The 23,972-nt window shown below is 48.0% G+C and overlaps 1 protein-coding gene across 1 annotated transcript; it reads right to left on the reverse strand.

The window, feature by feature from the left end:
* Nucleotides 1–20,505: 20,505 nt before the first annotated feature.
* Nucleotides 20,506–23,684, reverse strand: LOC134375558 (uncharacterized). Its single transcript, XM_063094102.1, has 2 exons — nucleotides 22,769–23,684; nucleotides 20,506–22,635 (listed from the first exon to the last, which is right to left on the reverse strand). Exons 1-2 carry the CDS (start codon nucleotides 22,880–22,882, stop codon nucleotides 21,373–21,375), a joined length of 1,377 nt encoding a protein of 458 aa, XP_062950172.1. The 5' UTR covers nucleotides 22,883–23,684; the 3' UTR covers nucleotides 20,506–21,372.
* Between the last annotated feature and the right edge of the window lie 288 nt (nucleotides 23,685–23,972).

Here is a 23,972-nt window from a genome sequence, read left to right on the forward strand (position 1 = left end):
TTTGCAGATGACATGATCCTATATATCGAACAGCCTAAAATCTCTACAAAAAAACTCTTGCAATTGATAAATGATTTCAGCACAGTAGCAGGATACAAAATCAACACACTAAAATCAGTAGCATTTCTTTTCTCCAATAGTGAACACGCAGAATGAGAAATCAAGAAAGCCTGCCCATTTACAATAGCCACCAAAAAAATAAAATACTTAGGAACTGAGTTAACCAAGGATGTGAAAAATCTCTATAATGAGAACTACAAACCACTGCTGAGAGAAATTAGAGAGGATGCAAGAAGATGGAAAGATATCCCATGCTCTTGGATTGGAAGAATCAACATAGTGAAAATGTCCATACTACCCAAAGTGATATACAAATTCAATGCAATCCCCATCAAAATTCCAAAGACATTTTTCTCAGAAAGGGAAAGAACTATCCAGACATTTACATGGAATAACAAAAACCACGCATAGCCAAAGCAATGCTGAGCAAAAAAATTAAAGCTGAAGGCATAACACTACCCGACTTTAGACTATACTACAAAGCTATAATAACCAAAACAATATGGTACTGGCATAAAAACAGACACACTGATCAATGGAATAGAATAGAGAATCCAGAAATCAATGCACACACTTACTGCCATCTGATCTTTGACAAAGGCACCAAGCCTATTCACTGGGGAAGGGACTGCCTCTTCAGCAAATGGTGCTGGGATAACTGGATATCCCTACACAGGAGAATGAAACTAGACCCATACCTCTCACCATATACTAAAATCAACTCAAAATGGTAAATATACACCCTGAAACAATAAGACTTCTTAAAGAAAACATAGTAGAAACACTTCAGGAAATAGGACTGGACACAGACTTCATGAATACGACCCCAAAAGCACGGGCAACCAAAGGAAAAATAAACAAATGGGATTATATCAAACTAAAAAGCTTCTGAACAGCAAAAGAAACAATTAACAGAGTTAAAAGACAACCAACAGAGCGGGAGAAAATATTTGCAAAATATACATCTGACAAAGGATTAATATCCAGAATATATAAGGAACTCAAACAACTTTACAAGAAGAAAACAAGCAACCCAATTAAAAAATGGGCAAAAGAGCTAAGTAGGCATTTATCTAAGGAAGTTATACAAATGGCCAACAGACATATGAAAAAATGCTCAACATCACTCAGCATCCGGGAAATGCAAATCAAAACCACACTGAAATACCATCTAACCCCAGTTAGGATGGCTAAAATCCAAAAGACTCTGAACGATAAATGCTGGCGAGGTTGTGGAGAAAAAGGAACTCTCATACATTGTTGGTGGGACTGCAAAATGGTGCAGCCTCTATGGAAAATGGTATGGAGGTTCCTCAAACAATTGTAGATAGATCTATCGTATGACCCAGCTATCCCACTGCTGGTAATATACCCAGAGCAATGGAAATCATCAAGTCGAAGGTATACCTGTTCCCCAATGTTCATCGCAGCACTCTTTACAATAGCCAAGAGTTGGAACCAGCCCAAATGTCCATCATCAGATGAGTGGATATGGAAAATGTGGTACATCTACACAATGGAATACTACTCAGCTATAAAAACGAATGAAATACTGCCATTTGCAACAACATGGATGGACCTTGAGAGAATTATATTAAGTGAAACGAGTCAGGCAGAGAAAGAGAAATACCACATGTTCTCACTTATTGGTGGGAGCTAAAAATTAATATATAAATTCACACACACACACACACACACAAAAACCGGGGGGGGGGAGAAGATATAACAACTACAATTCCTTGAAGTTGACAGGACAAGCAAACAGAAAGGACATTGTTGGGGGGGAGAGAGGAGAGGGCAGAGGGAGGGAGCTTTTGGTAAGGGGCAACAATAATCAACCACAATGTATATCGACAAAATAAAATAAAAAAAAAAATAGAAGGGTGGCATTTCTAAAACCCTCTCAAAAACCCACCTAACTTTATCCGTTACTCTTCCCATGAATAAGCCAACCTGTTCTGCCTATTCATGTCCCCAAACTTCCATAGCACTTTCAATGAGCAGTGACTGAATGAGATCATAGAAAGTGCTAGCATTAGGTAATGATGCTAATACATTCCACTGAGTGACTACTGAGTGTCACTTTACACACAATACCTCTTTTCACTGTCACAATAACCCCATCAGGATGTGCTGTTAATATTTCCAGGTGAGAGAAACAGAGGCTCAATCTCTCTTACATACATATTTAAAGCTACATTCAGCTAGGCTGTAAGGTGGCCAGAACCTGAACTCAGACTTTCTGCCTTTTTTATGAGCCTTTAACCACTATTTTTATTGCCTCTCAGTCTGGTATGACTTCTAAGGTAATTGATTTTTAGATTTTAGTTTAGTTCCGCAATAAAACTGTGGACTCCCCAAGGATGCCACACATGTCTTATACGTCTGCATCCCCTGCAGCACCCAACCTCAGAGCTAGACATGCAATAAGCATTCAGTATAAACTTGATCGTTCATTGATTGGGGAGACAGCTTCCAGACTTGGCATTTCTCTTCCTTATCATTATGGGAAAGGCTAAATGACGCAGCTCGCGGAAGGCGGCGGGTGTGAGCGGGAGGGCAGAGGGCACACCTGTTTCTTTATAGGACAGTCCTACATCAGACTACTTCAAATTAATCAGATGTCTATTAAGCATGTGCTATGGCATCCTGGACACATACAAGATGGGAGAGAATCAAAAACCTTCCTGTCGAGGAAGGGTGGCAAAGCTCAGACTGGAGGAAGATGCCACAGAGAGCTAAGAAAGGCAGCCCTCCATGAGGGCTTGGCTGCAGGGGACAGAGCAGGATAAGGGGTGTTAGAGGACCCTGCAGATCAGTGTGGGTCATCAGAGTGGATGGACAAAGCTTGATGAGAAGGTGGGGCCAGTGGAGCTTTAAGGGTGGGCAACATTGCCTTAGGTGGAGAGAAAAGGAGGGGCCAGTCATGAGAAAGAGGTCAACCCTGATTCTCCACCTTCACCCTTTAGTGACTGTCTTTGCCACTATTCAGGACAGCTACTATGCTATGGCACTTGCTCAGTCGTTCTTACAGGTTGGTCAGGAGGGTGAAGTATGAGGAAGTAGAGGAGTATAGTACATAAGCGGAGGTTCTAAACACATGCAGGATCTGATCATCCCTTATTACCGTCTTTGATGCTCTTGGCACCTTGCCTTATCCTCTCAGCAGTGTTCAGTTCTGCTCTACTGTCTTGGCCTGTTTGGGGCTGCTGGAATGGAGCACCATAGACTGGGTGGTTTATAAACAACAGAAATTTCTTTCTTTTTTTTTTTTTTTTTGTGACCAGTAAGGGGATCGCAACCCTCAGCTTGGTGTCATCTGCACTGTGCTCAGCCAGTGAGCACACCGGCCATCCCTATATAGGATTCGAACCCGCGGCCTCGGCACTCCCAGCACCGCTGCGCTCCCAGCGCCTCACTCTCCTGAGTGAGCCACGGGGTCGGCCCCAGAAATTTATTTCTCACAGTTCTGGAGGCTGGGAAGTCCAAGATCAAGACACATTTGATGTCCGGTGAGGGTTTGTTTCCTGGTTCATAGCCAGTGTCTTTTTGCTGTGTCCTCACGTAGTGGAAGGGACGAGGGTCCCTCTCAGGCCTCTTTTATAAGGCACTAAGTCTCATTCTTGAGGTCTTCACCCTCATGACCTAACCACCCCCAAACACCCCACCTTCTAACACCATCACCTTGGGGATTAGGTTTCAACATATGAATTTGGGGGGGACATAAACATTCAGTCCATTGTATCTACATATATAAACCTGGGTGACCCTTTGCCTGAGGGCATTTTTTCCTAGCAAGACAAGGCAGAAGGCCTGGAGAGTTAGTGCCCAAGAAGCAGCCCTCAGCCAATGACAATGCGGGAGTGGGGGGTGAACACCCGCTTCCTTGGCCCTTGTTGGGGATGATTCTGAGGTCTGCTCTGTACAGTGAAGCCTGGCTGCCACAGTGGTGCCGTGCTGGGTAACGCACTCTTTACTGGCTGTCTTCCCTCCCCTCTTTCTTCCCACTCTCCTGTAGTGTCTCCGGGGGTCACTTCTCACATGAACTACTGACACTGGAATTGCAACGTCTATTTCTGGGGGAACCCAAAATAAGACATTGTAGTAGTCATTAATTGTAGAGAAATGCATATTTGTTAATAGATAAATTCCCCAAATTGCCCAAATGGGCCCTGCTCAAGTACTGTAAACCAGGTGGACCCATTCCCAGTGTCTAGACTCATGGTGCTGACGTGTCTTACACGTTCACCGAGAGCTGACTGTATCATGGTACACTTGTCATGGTGTTTGACTCACCCACCCCTACCTCATCCCACTCCCAACTGGGATTATAAAGTTCTTGAAAGCAGGGACTGTGCCACACTGAGTCTTTACTGTAAGTCCCTCACACAGAATGGACACTCCATGAATGGTCTTTAAATTGGATCATGTTAAGCAGAAAAAAACCGCCCCTCTGTCCGAAAGCAAGCTTATTAATCCCTATGCCTTTTTCTGGCTTCCAAAGTCATGAAGTTCCATTCCCAAAGCCACAGTGATCCACGAGAGCCTTGTAATAGGTGCATTATCTTATTTATCCTGTTGTACCACCCTGAGTGACCTTTCAAGTGGTGTCACGAGCATCCTTTCCACAATCAGTTTCAAATGCCCCTAAACAGTTCTGTAATCTTGACTATAGCTCGTAGGGCTCAGGTGTAGTTGGGCACCTCCTTTGAGACCGAGGCCCAAGAGCTGCATGATTAACAAGCAGGAGTGTGCGTGGGCACAGGTGGCTCTGTCCCGGGCAGGGCTCTGGTCCCTCCGTCCAAGTCTCACACTCTGCCAGGGCAGCAGAGCAAGTCTCCTCCGCTCTGCAGCAGCACGGTCCACACTAAGCTCTCTCTTTGAGCTGCTGGCCCATGCAGTCCACAGGTGATCCATAGAGGGCTGGCTACTGCCGAGGATGTAATTATCAAAGGCAGTACCTGAGCCGGGCTGGCTTCCAGTGCTGAGGCCAGCTGGAGGCCCCATCCAGTCAAGTGACCCTCAGAGACAGCTGGGTCAGAACCAAACAGCTAAATTGCAGCTGGAAAGCTCTCCCTGAGGCTTACATCCCTGGCCCTTAAGAGATGCAAGGTCCTTCTCAGTAAGTCAGACACCACCTTGTGAGAGGCAAACAACTCAGTCAACTGCAGCCTCCTGGCCCAGCCCATGACCCCACCCCCATCCTCCTTGCTCCTCCACACCCTCACTGTGCCAGGCTTGGCAGGCCCCACACTGGAGCAACAGAAGTTCCCTCCAACCTCTCTTCCAATTCCGCTCACAGCTGCCCACCTATTTGCACAGATCACATAGAAAGACAGGAGGGATCGCGTAAGCATGAACTCCAGGAGGCCTCGAGGTGTCCCCACCTCCTGCCATTACAGAGCAGGAGAGGTGCCCAGCTCACATGCTGGCACACACCCTCTGCCGCCCCCACCTGCAAGCAGGTAGGAGGCCTGGGAGTGCCGCCACCAAATGTGAACCTCTGCAGAGAACAAAGCAGCACTTGTAGACACGGTGTTGCGTGGGCCAAAGGATGCATGTGGAGAGAACTGGGAAGCGTGTTCTCTGCACAGGGTGGCAGGATTTTTTTCCTACCTCTGAGACAGATTGGACCAAAACTGTTCCACTTGGCCTCAGGAGGCATGGAGCTCATTTCTGCAGACAACCAGGTCTGCCCAGGCCCTGGACATTGGCCTGTCATGGGCCCTGGAAACAGGGGCAAACGTTGGGAGCATCCATGGAGCTTCCTTCGGTAAAAGGAGCAGCGGTGCCTAAACCAGTCCAAATGGACTCTTGGGAAGCAATCTGTGCCTCACATAGCTGTGCACCACTGCTAGGGACACACTGTGCCCACTGCTGCCCGCTCTGCTGCCTGGGCTTGGGTTGTGTGTTGTTAGGAAGGGAGAACAAGCAAAAACAGGTGAATCTTCTCACCATTCGTAAAGGGCCACTAAATCTGGCCTCTGATGGGGGCCTGTGCAGGGCCCCCTCTGAGAGGAAATCAGGAGGGAGGCCCTCAGCACAAACAGCAGGCGTGCTGGGCTGTCTAGGTTCAGTTTCATGCTATATTATGCTGTGCAACTGGGCCAGGCACTTACCCTCTCTGGACCTTCAACTATCCCAGATATAGATAAGACTCTTCCACACCTCAAGGGGTTTGGGAAACCATGAGGAAGAAGGGAATAAAACCTTTTATCCGAGAGAAGGTATGATCTTCTGGGTAACTTAAAATGGTCATTCCCCTGGCCTCTATCCAGGAGAGCTGAGTTACCTTTTAGACTTGCTTTGAGAGAGCCTGGATTACTAGAGGGAAAAGGCCTTTCTGGTCATCTGCACAGCCTCTCCCTGGAAGAAGCATGCCTGGCCTCTGCAGTGCTTGCTTGAGCCCTCCATGATAGTGAGCAGCCAGGAGCGTGTTTCTCTGGGATCATGAGGGTGCGGGAGGGGAAGCATGATCAGAGGAGACCCCAGCCCAGCAGAGACAGAGCCACATGTGCCTGGAATGACACCAGCTCTGCCTTCCTGCAGCACATTCCAGCAAGGGTCTGGACGCTGGACACACAAGTGATCCGAGAGCCCCCAGTGCCCCTTCGTGGAGCTCGCACCCCAGGACACCTGCCATCAGAGAGTGGAAGAGGAGGCATGGCAGGAGTAATTCAGGATAGCTCCCTGTTTGATCAGGCTGCCCAGACCACGGTACCCCCGACTTTGCACTTACTGCAGAGAGTAGCTACATCAAACAGCCCCTCTTAGGGACTTCAGGCCTTGGTACCTTTGAAAAAGTTTTACAGAGTGTCTAACTTTCCCTTCGCTGTCTCCCTCCCTCCCAACCCTGGCCTGGCCTCGTTTTCATCTTGTGAGCACTTTCCCACTCAGTCCTGCCAGAATTGGTGCTGAATACGAATGAGAAAGTAAATTAGATGCTGATCAGCTCTCCATTTTCTTGGTGTGCTGAATAATACCCCTGCATGGTGGCTTGAAAGGTAGCCCACCTCCACGAGCAGGCCTCTGGGGCACCTAAGCTGTGGCCTGGCCGGTGTTCCCCAGCTGACACTGAGTTGCTATTGAACAGCCTGGGGGTCAGTTCCTCCTCCCATAATCAACTGGATGGAAAATTAAAGCAGCCTCCTTCATCCATGGTTAGGCATTCCAGCAAGGAAATTAACAAATTCAGCTCCCCCACCCCAATCCATAACAGATACATCTTTGTTCAGCCAAAGAAATTTGATATAAATTGTAGCTTTTTAGGGCAGCTCTGTCAAAAGTGTAATATATCATGGAATAGCGGATACAAGTTCAAAAGTACATATAATAATATAATTAAGATTGCTTGACAAGAATGTATTTTAAAAGTATAAAATACCTGCAGGTATAATAGCTCCATAAAGTGTGTCAGATTTACTTCTGCTGAGAAGAAATTTAAAATGTTTTACTTTAATGTGATGCTAATGAAGGCTGAGGTATGCACATAACACAGTCCTTAAAAAATAGGTGGAGGGAGAAGAATAAAAGTCAGGTTCAGGCCAAACAAGACATTCAGCTTTGCAGGTGACTGGATAATAGATCAAGCGAACGGACTGGGGAGCGACGCTGGGCTGTTTGTAGAAAACACCAATTTCACATTTCCCTCCGTTGTGGGCTATAGGAAAGTATGTGTTTTTATTCAAAATTAATGATTCCCTCTGTACATTTTTCTTCTTGCTCAAAGGGTTCAAGCATAATTCTTATTTAAAGCAAAAACAATTTTTATATAATTACCAACCCACGGAAGAGAAGCGAGTGTGTCACCTCAGCACAAGGGCCTCGAGGACACCTCTATGTACTCCAGGACCAGCTGCCTCCAGGTGAGAAGAAATCCAAGCCTCTGTCTGGCCTCAGCCTTACACCCAGCAATTGTGGCCCTAACTTGGCTCCCTGAGTGCTCAGACAAACATGTTTTTTTCAAGCAAAGAAGCAGTAACTTATCCACCCAGCATAAAAGGAAACCAAGGCATGAAATTACAGTATAAAGTTAATCCAATAAGCAAGGCCACAGATTGAGGCCCCCAGACTACCTCCCACCTGCTAAAAAATTCCTCTAAAGAATCCTGTCTCTCCAGCCTGGTGGCTGCACCATCAAGGTTAACCCTATAGTGTCCACATCTCTGCATCTCCCTTTCCTGTGTAGATGTGATACAGCAAGGGTACAAGGGTACCTACCCTCAAACATTTCTTAAATTAAACCATCTGGCCTGATAGCATTTGCCAAGTCTTTGTTTCATTCTCATTTTCTGCTTCCCGACTCTCATCAGAAAGATAGGACTCTGAGATTAACTAGCTATCTGGCCTCAGGAACTCTCCCAGCCTTCCTCGGTCCTGGTCATGATATAGAGTGGGGTCAGAGGTCCTTTCCTTTGAGACACAATAGAGAATCCTGGCATTTCAGATCTCCGACCATGCCTAGGAGCAAGGCTAGGTGCTTGCCGAAGCAAAAAAGTTAACAAATGGAGTGGGAAAAGGCTTGCAACAAAAGGCACCTCTTATTCAGGGCAAAAATTACAAGCTCACAGCACAGTTTAAAAATCAACACTGCCAGCAGAGCCTCTGCCGCTGCTGGCTGCACCTGGAAGAATTTTCAAAGTAAATGTACTTTTCACCATTATCTCGCTCATTTGCATTCTTCTCCATTTGGATGCAAAAGCTGGCCTAGCTGCTTTATTTTCAGGGTAGGTCTGCATGATGGCAAACATACAGTTTGGGAAGGAATTAGCCATATGGGCTCAGGCATTATTTTCTTAATGTGGGAACTGGGTCAACCCTACACAACGTTTCCTCAAATACTTAAACTGGTACATTTCCTTTCTGAGAGGGGAGGCTTTCAGAATGAAACGGTTCTGCTGGCTGTGCTTAGAATTATAGCTACATTGGGTCCAGCCCCCAGAAGCTCATGACATGTTAGAGGTGAAGCAACCTCAGGCATCATGCGGTCCAGACTCCTCACAGCCTAGACACAGACATCCAGAGAGGTGAAGTGACCCGGAGCAAGGTCACACAGCCAACCAGCGAGTCTACTGAAAGACTCCCGCAGTGGGTAGTCAGTCAGTTCAGGGAGACCCTCCCAAGGAACAGCGAGACCACGGCTTCGGATGCAAAAACAAGAGGTTTATTGAACACACAGGTACCCGGGCGACTCAGTCTTTCGAAAGACTGGCGCGCCGAGTAGAGCTCCTGGGTCCTTTTTATAGCAAAAAGCGCGGGTACAGAAGCGAGAAGCAAGGTAATTGGTTAGTTTAAATCAAGCCAGGGGTGAACTTCGGTCAAGTGGGAGTCCTTGAAACAGCTGAGGGGCACTCTTGAAACTTTAACTGACTTGTCTATTTCTGGGAACTATCCGCCCTTTGCCTCGGGCCGGGGCCCAGGTGCATAACCACAGATATCCTGTTTGACTCTGTTCCCCTTGTTTCTTAACTTGACTTTTTGGCTGTATTTTCCCTATACCCTTGTAAAAAGCACTTCCTTCATTCCCCCATTTCTCTTGTGGATCGCTCTAATCTTAGAGCGGAATTAAAAGTTATCTTCGCCATTTAAGGTTTGGTATTTTTGCCTAAGGACCAGAATCTTAACTGCACTTACCCTATCATTGATGACTTGGACTAGTCTATTGATGACGTAGGGCCCAAGGGTGAACAACAGAAGGAGGAGTAATAGGGGCCCGGCGATGGTTGACAGTAGGGTGGTCAACCAAGGGGAGTTATTTGATCTGGTTATAAGCATTTTCATAGTTTGAGTCAGGAGGCCTGACTCTTTTAGAGGCCGGTGCATCAATTTCTGGAATATCCCAAGCCTCGAGACCCGCCGCCAGGGCACATATATCAGGGGTAAGGGAGGGCCACCAAGTCCAAAGGGGGTGGACTTCTGTCTTGAACCAGACAACCTTTCCAGTTTGGGACAGTACCTGCCAGGTGAGGGTGTTGGGCTGGTTAGGGTTATTACTTGGTAGGCTTGCTCCGCCGCCGCCGAATGCGCAACTTAAGAGGATTATCAGTCCTCTCCAGCTCCCAGGATTCATCTGGTACGGAGGGTGGCGCAGGCTTGAGGTGAGAAGCATGTACCCAGGCTGCAATGCCATCAACTTTTACTGCGGTCGGGGTGGTCAGCAATACCAGATACGGGCCTTTCCACCGAGGCTCAAGGTTGCTGGGTCGATGGCGTCTGACCAGCACTTGGTCTCCGACCTGGAACGGATGAGGGATGGCCACGGCACCTGGCTCGTATACCTCCTTGATCTGGTCCCAGATCTGGGTTTTTACAACTTCTAAAGCCTTTAAGTGAGTAAATAAGACAGGAAGAAAGTTATCATCGGGACCCAGTGTTCCTCCCAACTCAAGTATGGGGGGGGGGGTCCCCCGTGGAGGATTTCATAAGGGGTCAGACCAAGCTGGCCAGGGGTATTCCTGGCTCTGAACAGCGCTAAGGGAAGGAGGGCCACCCAGTCTTTTCCACCGGTCTCTAAGGCCAATTTAGTTAAGGTCTCTTTGATGGTTCTATTCATTCTCTCTACTTGACCTGAGCTCTGGGGCCTATACGCACAATGTAACTTCCAATTTATCCCCAGTTGTGTGGCCAGTCCCTGGCTTACCTGAGCAACAAAGGCTGGGCCATTATCTGACCCGATCACCTTGGGGATCCCGAAACGGGGCAGGATTTCTTCTAGTATCTTTTTACATACAGTCAGGGCCGTTTCCGTTTTGGTAGGAAAAGCTTCTACCCATCCAGAGAAAGTATCTACAAATACTAGCAGATACCTGTTCCCATACCGGCCAGGCTTTACCTCTGTAAAGTCTACTTCCCAGTATACGCCGGGTCGATCTCCCCGTTGTCTTTTTCCGGTCTCTCGGTAGGTGGTAGTCGCATTAGTCATGGCACAAGCCGGACACCGATTGGCGACTTCTTGAACGGTGGACCGGAGATTCGGGATGGAGAGGCTGGTGCGGCTCGTTAGTTGAAGGAGCTTTTCTGGTCCTAAGTGTGTTAGCTGATGTAACCGCTAAATGAATTCTTTTCCCTGGTCAGGAGTGAGCTCTCTTGGCTTGGTCCTAGCTTGAGCAGGCTCGATTGGCTCTTGAAGCTTTATAGTTTCTGCTAGCACCCTGACCGACAGGGCGGCTTGTTTTGCAGCCTCGTCGGCCCTCCGGTTCCCGGCCGCCACAGGGTTATTTCCTCTCTGGTGGCCCGGGCAGTGGATAATGGCGACCTGCTTAGGGAGGTGAATGGCCTCTAGCAGAGCCAGAATTTCTTCTTTGTTTTTAATGTCTTTTCCAGCCGAAGTGAGCAGTCCCCTCTGTTTATATATTGCCCCATGAATGTGAGCAGTGGCAAAAGCATACCTGCTGTCCGTGTAGATGTTGATGTTTTTTCCTTCGGCTAGGCGTAATGCCTGCGTCAAGGCGATTAGCTCGGCCTTCTGGGCTGATGTCCCTTCTGGCAGGCTGCTTGCCCATACCGTCCGTTTGCCATCTACGATGGCGGCCCCTGCTCTCCGCTTACCTTCCACAATGAAGCTGCTACCGTCTGTATACCAGGCAGGCACTCCGGGCAATGGCTGGTCCTTCAGGTCCCGTCGAGTCCCAGCTTCTTCAGCAAGGATTTCTGAGCATTGGTGTACTGGGGTGGATTCTGACTCGACTGGTAGTAGGGTAGCTGGGTTCAGGACAGCAGGGGGCGCGAAAGATATCCTTTCGTTTAGCAGCAAACTCTGGTAATGAGTCATCCTGGCATTGGTCATCCACCGATTGGGGGGCTGCCGCACGATACTTTCGAGGCTGTGGGAAGCAATCACAGTCACATTTTGCCCCAAGGTTAACTTATCAGCGTCTTTGAGGAGGAGTGCCACTGCAGCAACCGCTTTTAGGCAGGTTGGCCACCCACTGGCCACTGGATCCAGTTTTTTTGATAGATAAGCTACTGGCCGTCGCCATGGTCCTAGGGTCTGAGTAAGCACTCCTCGGGCTACACCGGCTCTTTCATCTACGTATAGAGTAAATGGTTTGGTGAGGTCTGGGAGAGCCAAGGCGGGGGCAGACAGCAAGGCTTTTTTTATGTGGTCAAAAGCCTTTTGATGCTCCTCAGTCCAGGTAAAAGGAATGTTTTCCCTTGTCAGGGGGTACAAGGGTGCAGCCAGGGAAGCAAACCCAGGAATCCAGAGCCTGCAGAATCCGGCAGTACCCAGAAATTCGCGGACCTGCCTGGGGGTTGTGGGAGTAGGGATCTTCATAACTGTAGCTTTCCGGGCCGGGGTCAGCCATCTTTTTCCCTCCTTGAGCAGGTACCCCAAATAGGTGACCTCTTTCTGGCATAACTGGGCCTTTTTAGCTGATACCCGGTACCCCAACTTACTCAGTTCCTGCAAGAGCTTTTGTGTCCCTCTTTTGCAGCCTTCATATGTGGGAGCTGCCACTAGGAGGTCGTCCACATATTGGAGTAATATGACCTGGGGGTTGAGAGCCCTAAAAGGAGTTAAATCCCGGTGGAGGGCCTCGTCGAAGAGAGTGGGTGAGTTCTTGAACCCCTGTGGCAGCCGTGTCCAGGTCAGCTGACCAGCGTTACCTTTTTCTGGGTCTCTCCACTCGAACGCGAACAGTGGCTGGCTGTTGGGGTGTAGTTTGAGGCAAAAAAAGGCATCCTTGAGATCCAAGACTGAGTACCAAGTGTGACTAGGCGGAAGGGAACTCAGGAGGCTGTATGGGTTTGGGACTGAGGGATGAATGTCTTGCACCCTTTTGTTAATTTCTCTCAAGTCTTGGACTGGCCGATAGTCATTGGTCCCTGGCTTTTTTACTGGTAGCAGAGGGGTGTTCCAGGGCGACTGGCAGGGCACTAAGACCCCTAGGTCTAAGAACCTTTGGATGTGGGGTCTGATGCCTTCCCGGGCTTCTTTAGTCATTGGATACTGTCGGACGGCCACCGGTGAGGCACCCGATTTCAGCTCTACTACTACTGGTGGGACGTTATTGGCCAGTCCCATACCTGTCTTTTCTGCCCATACGGTGGGAAAAAGTTGGAGCCAGGATGGGTCGATGGAGGGAGAGGCCGGCTTTTCATACAGCCGGTATTCTTCTTCTAGGTTTAGGACCAAGCACATGGTAGAGTGATCTCCCCATGTTACTTGTGGGCCCTCTGTAGAAAACTGGATTTGGGCCTTTAGTTTGGTCAGAATGTCCCGGCCCAACAGAGGAGCAGGGCACTCAGGTATGACCAAAAAGGAATGGGTCACTTGTTTATGTCCAACCTTTAAAAGTCTTTGTGTGGTCCAGGGGTAGACTTTGCTGCCGGTTGCTCCTACTACGACTGTCCGCCTGGACCCTACCTTCCCCATGGGTTGGGTCAACACCGAATGTTCAGCCCCGGTATCGACCAGAAACTCGATGGGGGTCCCCTCCACTGTCAATGTTACCCTAGGTTCGGGGAGGGGGTCCGAACCCCGACTCCCCTAGTCATCTAGGGATAGAACCTTGGCTTCTCTGATGTTCTTTTTCCGGGGACATTCTCTTGCCCAGTGACCCTTCTCTTTACAGTACGCGCATTGGTCTTTGTCTAGAGGGGGTCTTCCATCCCTAGGTGTTTTCTTTGCCCGGTTGCTCAGGTTCCCTGTCTGCCTATCTCTAGACCCTCTTTCACCTACCACTGCGGCCAAAATCCTAGTCAAGTTTTTTTCTTGGCGCCTATTGCGCCGTCTCTCTCTCTCTTCTGTCTCTCTTTTTTCTCTTTCTTGTTTTTCCTCTTCTGTCTCTCTCTTGTGGTACACCTTTTCTGCCTCTCTCACTAAATCTTGTAAGGAATAATCTTGGAGCCCCTCTAGCCTCTGCAACTTTTTCTTGATATCTGGGGCTGCCTGTCCGATGAAGGCCATTGCAACTGCCGCCTGCTGTCCCTCAGAAGAGGGGTCAAACGGAGTGTATCTCCTATATGCCTCCATCAGGCGTTCCAAGAAAACCGAGGGGGGTTCTACCGGTCCCTGCAAGACCTCTCTTACCTTAGCCAAATTGGTGGGGCGCCGGGCTGCCCCTTTGAGACCTGCCACTAGAGTCCGGCGGTAGACCAGAAGACGCTCCCTACCTTCGGCCGTGTTGTAATCCCATTGAGGTCGATTGAGGGGGAAGGCCTCATTAATGAGGTTCTCGAGTTGTGTAGGGGCCCCGTTGTCCCCGAGAACGTTCTTGCGGGCCTCCAGAAGAATCCTTTCTCGCTCTTCAGTGGTGAAGAGGATCTGGAGTAGCTGTTGGCAATCGTCCCAAGTGGGCTGGTGAGAGAACATAAGGGACTCAAGAAGTCCCGTGAGTCCTGCTGGTTTTTCAGAAAAAGAAGGATGGTTAGATTTCCAATTATAAAGATCTGCTGAGGAAAAAGGCCAATATTGTAGAGGAACTAGGCCGTTGGGCTCGGCTGGGGGTCCTATGGCTCGGAGGGGTAAAATCACAGTGGAGTCAGGACCTGAGTCGTCTGCCGGACTGCGGGCACTGCGACTCCTGGTCCTAGCGGCTGGTCCCTCAGGATCGGAACTATCGGGCGCCTGGCCCGGCACCGGTCCGATCGCCTGAGGGGCCAGAGGAGGCGGCAGGGCCGCCGGGTAGGGCGGGGGCTCAGAGAGAAGGAGCGAGTCGTCTGGTGTCGGGAGGACGGGGGGTTGGGGAGGGGCGGAAGGCTTCCTTGTAGGTGGCCTTTGAGTATTTTCTGATCCCGAAACAACAGCGACTTTGCTGGAGGGTGGCACCCAGGGAGGGGGATTCTGGGCGAGGTCTTGCCATACCACGACATAGGCAACCTGGTCCGGGTGTCCTCCGGTCTCCTGAAAAACAATCTTTTTAACTGCAAAAATGACAGTAAGATCAAAGGTTCCCTCTGGCGGCCAACCTACGCCGAATGTGGGCCACTCAGACGAACAGAAAGTCTGCCATTTTCCTTTTTTGATCTCCATGGACAGATTGTGAGCCCTGGCTTTGACATCTTTCCAATGATCTAGAGTAAGGGAGAGGGGCGTAAGGGCACTTTGCCCCATCTCGAAAATTTCCAATAGGGGAACGACGACGCAAAGACCTATCACAACTAAGACAAAAAGAAACCAGAAACGGCGACGAGACCGAGTGCCGTAGAAATAGAAGAAAGAGTCCGATGGCAGAGCGCGCCTCCCGAGACGCGGTGAGACCAAAACACAATAATCCTCTGCCAAGGGGTCCACCAGGCGTCCCTGGTCCTCCCCTGATCCTGGGACGTCTCCCAGGATTGCCGGGTGGCGAGCCCCCGAACACGTCTGTTCGCTACCCGCACTTCGCTCCCAGAGCGACTAACCCGGAACAAACTGAAACCAAAATGCGCGCGCTCAGAAAAGACAGTCGAAATCACTGAGTCAGACACAGAGACGAGACACAGAAACGAGACACAGAACGACTGCTGGCCAGCTTACCTCCCGTTGGTGGGTCGGTGGTCCCTGGGTGGGGGTCTCCGATCCCGGACGAGCCCCCAAATGAAAGACTCCCGCAGTGGGTAGTCAGTCAGTTCAGGGAGACCCTCCCAAGGAACAGCGAGACCACGGCTTCGGATGCAAAAACAAGAGGTTTATTGAACACACAGGTACCCGGGCGACTCAGTCTTTCGAAAGACTGGCGCGCCGAGTAGAGCTCCTGGGTCCTTTTTATAGCAAAAAGCGCGGGTACAGAAGCGAGAAGCAAGGTAATTGGTTAGTTTAAATCAAGCCAGGGGTGAACTTCGGTCAAGTGGGAGTCCTTGAAACAGCTGAGGGGCACTCTTGAAACTTTAACTGACTTGTCTATTTCTGGGAACTATCCGCCCTTTGCCTCGGGCCGGGGCCCAGGTGCATAACCACAGATATCCTGTTTGACTCTGTTCCCCTTGTTTCTTAACTTGACTTTTTGGCTGTATTTTCCCTATACCCTTGTAAAAAGCACTTCCTTCACTACCTCACGCTCCTCTAAACTGCCAGAGGTCTGGATCTGCTCCTTTTGTTTCCTCTTGGTTTCCACCTTGGTTTCTGGCCTCTTTTTATGTTCTCTGCATTCCCTGTGTTTACCTGTGTGAATTCAGAGGTGGCGAATTCGCATCAATCAGTTAATTGATCAATCGATCAACCTGTGTATTCTTCAGCACACCCTCCCTGTGTGACCCTGTGTCCAGGGTGTGGGACCACTGGCTCACTTTGTTGTCATCCTTCTGCCGTTCTTCAGAATCAGTGACAAAGTGAAAAAGACCCCAGAAATCACTCTTCTCTCCTAGCAACGACTGGGAGACATAATATTGGGAATGACACTGTCAGAGGTGTCACAGTGAAGGATAACAATATATGAAACAGACCTTTTAAGGGCAACCCATTATTTTTGTAATTTGTTTAAACAAAACCAAGTGACTCTTTAAACTCTAATTCACATCTCAGAAATACAATGCTGCTATCTCCCGTTTCTCTCTCTGGAGTTGTGGCAATAATTTTAATGCCAGCAGAAGACATTAGACATTAGAGGTGAGCAAGGCAGAGGAGTCTGGCTTTTATCAGATAATTAAGATGCTTCCAAAGTCAAACCTTTATCAACATTAGACTAAAAATAAGCTACTTCCATCCAAGGGCCTTTCCACAGAGCATTCAAAATAACAGTGCTCTGGATAAGGTTTAGCTTTTTAAAACGGTTCATTGTTTTTCAACTTTTATTGGCAATCCATTCTCATTATGACCAATGCATTTGTCTTCATAATATGTACTTCACAATTATAATATCAGAGAGTTTATGTCTACATAATAAAAATGATCTATAGAATAGTACAGGGGAAACATAATAACCCAGTGTGATCATTAATGAAATGAATATTTTGAAAGAAAACATGGCATCCCATGAGAGAACTTGTCTCTATATCATAAGATATTAGAAACAGGCAAAGGTTTGGAGGTAAAACTGAAATTAAATCTCAGATTCCCGAGAGGTAGCCAGCGCAGCATGGCTCTGCCCGCCTTTGGTGAGGGGAGGGGCACCAGGGAGCGTGAGAGGTGACCTCATGTTGGGAACAGTCGCTTCAAAGCGCATTCATTTTTCTGTCGACACTTCAGAACTTTCTGGCCCCAAACTACCGGTTCAACATACAACTGAATAAGGCTCAGGACTTTTCTCTTGAGAATAAGCATTGGCAAGTTCTGTCCACCGACCAACATTTGCCACGTCTGGCTGTCCAGGAAGAAATGTTATATCCTGGGTGCAGGGTCTCACTAGACTGTTTCCCAGGCTAACAGCATTGACTGGAGCAAAGAAAAATGTGGAAAGGGGCATTATGTGGTAAAAAGAATTTTGGTGACCATCTGGATAATTTAATCTCATATTACACTCAGAAAAAAATAAGCCACATAGCTGGCCAGTTTGGACACACTGGGTCGTCCTTGATCCTTGTTGCACTTATAACATAGTGCTTGGCTCATGATACACATGGTTTTTATTTCTACACAAATTTTTTAAAAAAGAATGACTTCTTCATAAAGACAAAATATTTCATAATCAATAATCTTTACAGCAGATCGCAGAAAGCTTTAAGACAGACTAACACCGAAATAATGAAAAAAGCTTGTATTAATGGGAACCCAGGATAAGGAACAACAGATAGGGATGAGTTGGGAAGCTGCCCGAGTTTGCCTAAAAGTTGGTTGTGGCACTTGTCCATGGCAGGGCTGGGACCCCTTGCTGGGATGATAGGAGGCCTGGCAAATGTTTCGAGTGTGAAGGCAGGAAGAGGGGAAGCCAAGCAGATGTCCAGCTCTGTTCTGAGACCATTGATTGAGAAGGAGTGTTGTCATGCTTCTTAGCTGACAGCAAGTGGTACAGATCCACTGGTGAGAAGAGTTTTCTTCCCCAACAGCCAGCCAAGAACTGAATCACATCTGGAGCTCAGCTCAGATAGAAAACCAGGTTTTGTGCATACATATATTTTCCAAATCTTCCTGTGGTTTCCATATGTTCGAGTCAAATGTACGTTCAAATGGATAGGGTTTGGTCAGTAAAGGGGCAGGGTAAGTAGATCATGTGATTTATGAAACCCAGGCAGTCTATAGTGAAGGTCTGCACTCCTGCAAGAGGATTTTCTCTCCTTCACTCACCTCCCTCCCCAACCTCCCATGCACACCTGTATGCACACTAGTCTACCCCCCGAAGTGAAGTAAATTATAGTTAGGGCTAAAATAAGTGCAGCATCAATTCGATTTAGATGAAAGCATTTTTGACTTGGCTTATTTGGACAATTACCCCAATTTATTAACTTTATTTGGACAGCGTAACTCGTGTATGTGCAAGTATAACTTTGAATAAGGAGAGAACTTGGTTGAACTGTTGCTAAAATATCTCTAGGCACAGGATGTGTACAAAAACACAAGGATGACAGAAACAATATAACACATGGGAAGTGACATATAGTACTTTGTAATAACAGAGACATGTTGAATCTATCATTCACATTTTTTTCTTAATGCATGGGAAAGCAGAATATTGATAGAGTAGGTACAAAACAGATGAAGGTCAAAACTGGACTTTCCCTTAGAGACAGACCAAGCCTCTCATTTCACAAATGATGGGACCTATACTCAAAGAGGTGAAGGTGACTTGTCTGAGGTCTTAGAGCTGGGGTTAAAACCTGGATACCCCCAACTTCTAACTCAGTGCTCTCCCATTTCACCATATGACCTCTCACTCACAGAGAGTGAGAGGTAGGGACATATATATAGGAGTTCAACAAATAAATACATGTTCTTTAGATAGTGTTAGTCTTTAGGCATAATTAATCTGTCTTCATATTGAACATCCCAAAAGCACATCAAAAACTGTGGAGAGTTAAAAGTCCCTCATAACTATTAAAACACTGTTAATAGTGAGAAGAGTTGTGTCACAGGTGACTAACGCGGCTTCACCACCTCCCACCCCCATTATATATACACATATATTGTATTTCTAAGCAAGATGTCGAGTATTTTTACTCCTGGGGGAGAGATCAATTGCTGACTACTTTTTCTTTTCTTTTTTTCCCCCAAAACTGCATTAAAACTTTCTTTTGTAAGAAGAATGAGAGAAAAAAAATCAATAGAACATGAAAGGACATGAAAAATGCATTTTAACCCATATATATTTTTTCTAACAGTGCAGTTTTTAAAAGCTCTCTCTCTAAAAAAAAAAAAAGAGTCGATGTGATTCTCAAAGAAAAAAATGCAATACAACCCCGAATTCAGGAGCAAAGGCAAAAAAACAAGAATAATGAAGATCTAAAGATCTGACCTAGTAATTTGAAGCACAGATGAAAAATGGTGTAATCCTTGGCCACCGCTGGGATTGGCAGGTCAAAGGAGACATTAAATGTGATAGAGAACAAATTCTGTTTTTGGACAGTTCCGCACATATCCATATTAAAGCTTTTAAACTTCCCAATTCAGTGAAATGACTTCTGAGGAACCGAGTGTCCCCTTGTGCCCTTGTGGACCGTGCTGCATGTCTTTTTTTTTTTTTTTTTTTTCCCCTCAAAGAGAATTAGCATGGCAAAGAATGTGAGACATCCCTTACAGGGCTCAGGTGAAAAGAAAAGGGGGAAAAAGAGTGCAGGTTAAATGTAATATTAAAGATGATCTCTCCTAATCAGTGTATCTTTCTTCCTTGCAGCTAAGCAATCTTTGTCAATTACAGGGCATTACTCTGCAGGCCAACTGGCAATTACAATGGCATCTTTCTTCTCCATCACTGACAGCAAAAGGAGAAACTATTCTGAGTCCGGCTAAATGTAAAGAGAAAAAGTGTAGCTCATTTCAGAGGTAATGCACAGGGAACCTATAACCAGGATGCAGATGCTATATGCAGCTGTTATGCAAAGAAGCTCCTGTTCTCAGAGCTGATGTGTTTATTTAGACTAGTGCTAAAGCCGAGTTAATGCCAATTTCCAGAAAGGATTAATATACACTAATGTGGAATTATTGAACTGTTACACACATCTGGAAATGCATGTTTTAACTATTTCTTTTTTGTAGCTGCCACCTGCACGGGAGAAGCAGCTGATACAGTTTGCCATTGCTCTCTAGGCCCAGCTGAATAGATGTCGTGGTGCTAGGATAAATACAGGCCCTTCTGATCAGGACCATGGTCCTCACCCCCTTCTGGTCCTTTCACTGCTCCTCTTTATCTTTATCTCAATGTGAGTTTCCCACCTTCATTTTCAAGATCAGGCTGCGATCTCTTCCATTTCTCCCAATTCTCTCACCACGGAGCCACTTTCCATGAAGCCATGAGGTCTATCAAAAGAATGGAGAACTAGCCAGAGAATCAAAGACTTTGGATTTCACCTTGATGTATGTGGTTCTGAAAGACTCCCGCAGTGGGTAGTCAGTCAGTTCAGGGAGACCCTCCCAAGGAACAGCGAGACCACGGCTTCGGATGCAAAAACAAGAGGTTTATTGAACACACAGGTACCCGGGCGACTCAGTCTTTCGAAAGACTGGCGCGCCGAGTAGAGCTCCTAGGTCCTTTTTATAGCAAAAAGCGCGGGTACAGAAGCGAGAAGCAAGGTAATTGGTTAGTTTAAATCAAGCCAGGGGTGAACTTCGGTCAAGTGGGAGTCCTTGAAACAGCTGAGGGGCACTCTTGAAACTTTAACTGACTTGTCTATTTCTGGGAACTATCCGCCCTTTGCCTCGGGCCGGGGCCCAGGTGCATAACCACAGATATCCTGTTTGACTCTGTTCCCCTTGTTTCTTAACTTGACTTTTTGGCTGTATTTTCCCTATACTGCGGCTAGCTTGAAAAGAAAAAAGAAAAACACTTCCTTCATTCCCCCATTTTTTCTTGTGGATCGCTCTAATCTTAGAGCGGAATTAAAGGTTATCTTCGTCATCTAAGGTTTGGTATTTTTGTCTAAGGACCAGAATTTTAACTGCACTTACCCTATCATTGATGAATTGGACTAGTCTATTGATGACGTAGGGCCCAAGGGTGAACAACAGAAGGAGGAGTAATAGGGGCCCGGCGATGGTTGACAGTAGGGTGGTCAACCAAGGGGAGTTATTTGATCTGGTTATAAGCATTTTCATAGTTTGAGTCAGGAGGCCTGACTCTTTTAGAGGCCGGTGCATCAATTTCTGGAATATCCCAAGCCTCGAGACCCGCCGCCAGGGCACATATATCAGGGGTAAGGGAGGGCCACCAAGTCCAAAGGGGGTGGACTTCTGTCTTGAACCAGACAACCTTTCCAGTTTGGGACAGTACCTGCCAGGTGAGGGTGTTGGGCTGGTTAGGGTTATTACTTGGTAGGCTTGCTCCGCCGCCGCCGAATGCGCAACTTAAGAGGATTATCAGTCCTCTCCAGCTCCCAGGATTCATCTGGTACGGAGGGTGGCGCAGGCTTGAGGTGAGAAGCATGTACCCAGGCTGCAATGCCATCAACTTTTACTGCGGTCGGGGTGGTCAGCAATACCAGATACGGGCCTTTCCACCGAGGCTCAAGGTTGCTGGGTCGATGGCGTCTGACCAGCACTTGGTCTCCGACCTGGAACGGATGAGGGATGGCCACGGCACCTGGCTCGTATACCTCCTTGATCTGGTCCCAGATCTGGGTTTTTACAACTTCTAAAGCCTTTAAGTGAGTAAATAAGACAGGAAGAAAGTTATCATCGGGACCCAGTGTTCCTCCCAACTCAAGTATGGGGGGGGGTCCCCCGTGGAGGATTTCATAAGGGGTCAGACCAAGCTGGCCAGGGGTATTCCTGGCTCTGAACAGCGCTAAGGGAAGGAGGGCCACCCAGTCTTTTCCACCGGTCTCTAAGGCCAATTTAGTTAAGGTCTCTTTGATGGTTCTATTCATTCTCTCTACTTGACCTGAGCTCTGGGGCCTATACGCACAATGTAATTTCCAATTTATTCCCAGTTGTGTGGCCAGTCCCTGGCTTACCTGAGCAACAAAGGCTGGGCCATTATCTGACCCGATCACCTTAGGGATCCCGAAACGGGGCAGGATTTCTTCTAGTATCTTTTTACATACAGTCAGGGCCGTTTCAGTTTTGGTAGGGAAAGCTTCTACCCATCCAGAGAAAGTATCTACAAATACTAGCAGATACCTGTTCCCATACCGGCCAGGCTTTACCTCTGTAAAGTCTACTTCCCAGTATACGCCGGGTCGATCTCCCCGTTGTCTTTTTCCGGTCTCTCGGTAGGTGGTAGTCGCATTAGTCATGGCGCAAGCTGGACACCGATTGGCGACTTCTTGAACAGTGGACCGGAGGTTCGGGATGGAGAGGCTGGTGCGGCTTGCCAGTTGAAGGAGCTTTTCTGGTCCTAAGTGTGTTAGCTGGTGTAACCGCTGAATGAATTCCTTTCCCTGGTCAGGAGTGAGCTCTCCTGGCCTGGTCTTAGCTTGAGCAGGCTCGATTGGCTCTTGAAGCTTTATAGTTTCTGCTAGCACCCTGACCGACAGGGCGGCTTGTTTTGCAGCCTCGTCGGCCCTCCGGTTCCCGGCCGCCACAGGGTTATTTCCTCTCTGGTGGCCCGGGCAGTGGATAATGGCGACCTGCTTAGGGAGGTGAATGGCCTCTAGCAGAGCCAGAATTTCTTGTTTATTTTTAATGTCTTTTCCAGCAGAAGTGAGCAGTCCCCTCTGTTTATATATTGCCCCATGAATGTGAGCAGTGGCAAAAGCATACCTGCTGTCCGTGTAGATGTTGATGTTTTTTCCTTCGGCTAGGCGTAATGCCTGCGTCAAGGCGATTAGCTCGGCCTTCTGGGCTGATGTCCCTTCTGGCAGGCTGCTTGCCCATACCGTCCGTTTGCCATCTACGATGGCGGCCCCTGCTCTCCGCTTACCTTCCACAATGAAGCTGCTACCGTCTGTATACCAGGCAGGCACTCCGGGCAATGGCTGGTCCTTCAGGTCCCGTCGAGTCCCAGCTTCTTCAGCAAGGATTTCTGAGCATTGGTGTACTGGGGTGGATTCTGACTCGACTGGTAGTAGGGTAGCTGGGTTCAGGACAGCAGGGGGCGCGAAAGATATCCTTTCGTTTAGCAGCAAACTCTGGTAATGAGTCATTCTGGCATTGGTCATCCACCGATTGGGGGGCTGCCGCACAATACTTTCGAGGCTGTGGGAAGCAATCACAGTCACATTTTGCCCCAAGGTTAACTTATCAGCGTCTTTGAGGAGGAGTGCCACTGCAGCAACCGCTTTTAGGCAGGTTGGCCACCCACTGGCCACTGGATCCAGTTTTTTTGATAGATAAGCTACTGGCCGTCGCCATGGTCCTAGGGTCTGAGTAAGCACTCCTCGGGCTACACCGGCTCTTTCATCTACGTATAGAGTAAATGGTTTGGTGAGGTCTGGGAGAGCCAAGGCGGGGGCAGACAGCAAGGCTTTTTTTATGTGGTCAAAAGCCTTTTGATGCTCCTCAGTCCAGGTAAAAGGAATGTTTTCCCTTGTCAGGGGGTACAAGGGTGCAGCCAGGGAAGCAAACCCAGGAATCCAGAGCCTGCAGAATCCGGCAGTACCCAGAAATTCGCGGACCTGCCTGGGGGTTGTGGGAGTAGGGATCTTCATAACTGTAGCTTTCCGGGCCGGGGTCAGCCATCTTTTTCCCTCCTTGAGCAGGTACCCCAAATAGGTGACCTCTTTCTGGCATAACTGGGCCTTTTTAGCTGATACCCGGTACCCCAACTTACTCAGTTCCTGCAAGAGCTTTTGTGTCCCTCTTTTGCAGCCTTCATATGTGGGAGCTGCCACTAGGAGGTCGTCCACATATTGGAGTAATATGACCTGGGGGTTGAGAGCCCTAAAAGGAGTTAAATCCCGGTGGAGGGCCTCGTCGAAGAGAGTGGGTGAGTTCTTGAACCCCTGTGGCAGCCGTGTCCAGGTCA

This window comes from Cynocephalus volans, chromosome 4, assembly GCF_027409185.1.
Source record: "Cynocephalus volans isolate mCynVol1 chromosome 4, mCynVol1.pri, whole genome shotgun sequence".
Classification (NCBI taxonomy): Eukaryota; Metazoa; Chordata; class Mammalia; order Dermoptera; family Cynocephalidae; genus Cynocephalus; species Cynocephalus volans.

Coding starts and splice junctions, on each gene's coding strand:
- LOC134375558 (XM_063094102.1), bottom strand. CDS start 22,882: ATGGGCAAGCAGCCTGCCAGAAGGGACATCAGCCCAGAAGGCCGAGCT. Junction 22,636..22,768: donor AACATCTACACGGACAGCAG/GTATGCTTTTGC, acceptor CTCCCTAAGCAG/GTCGCCATTATCCACTGCCC.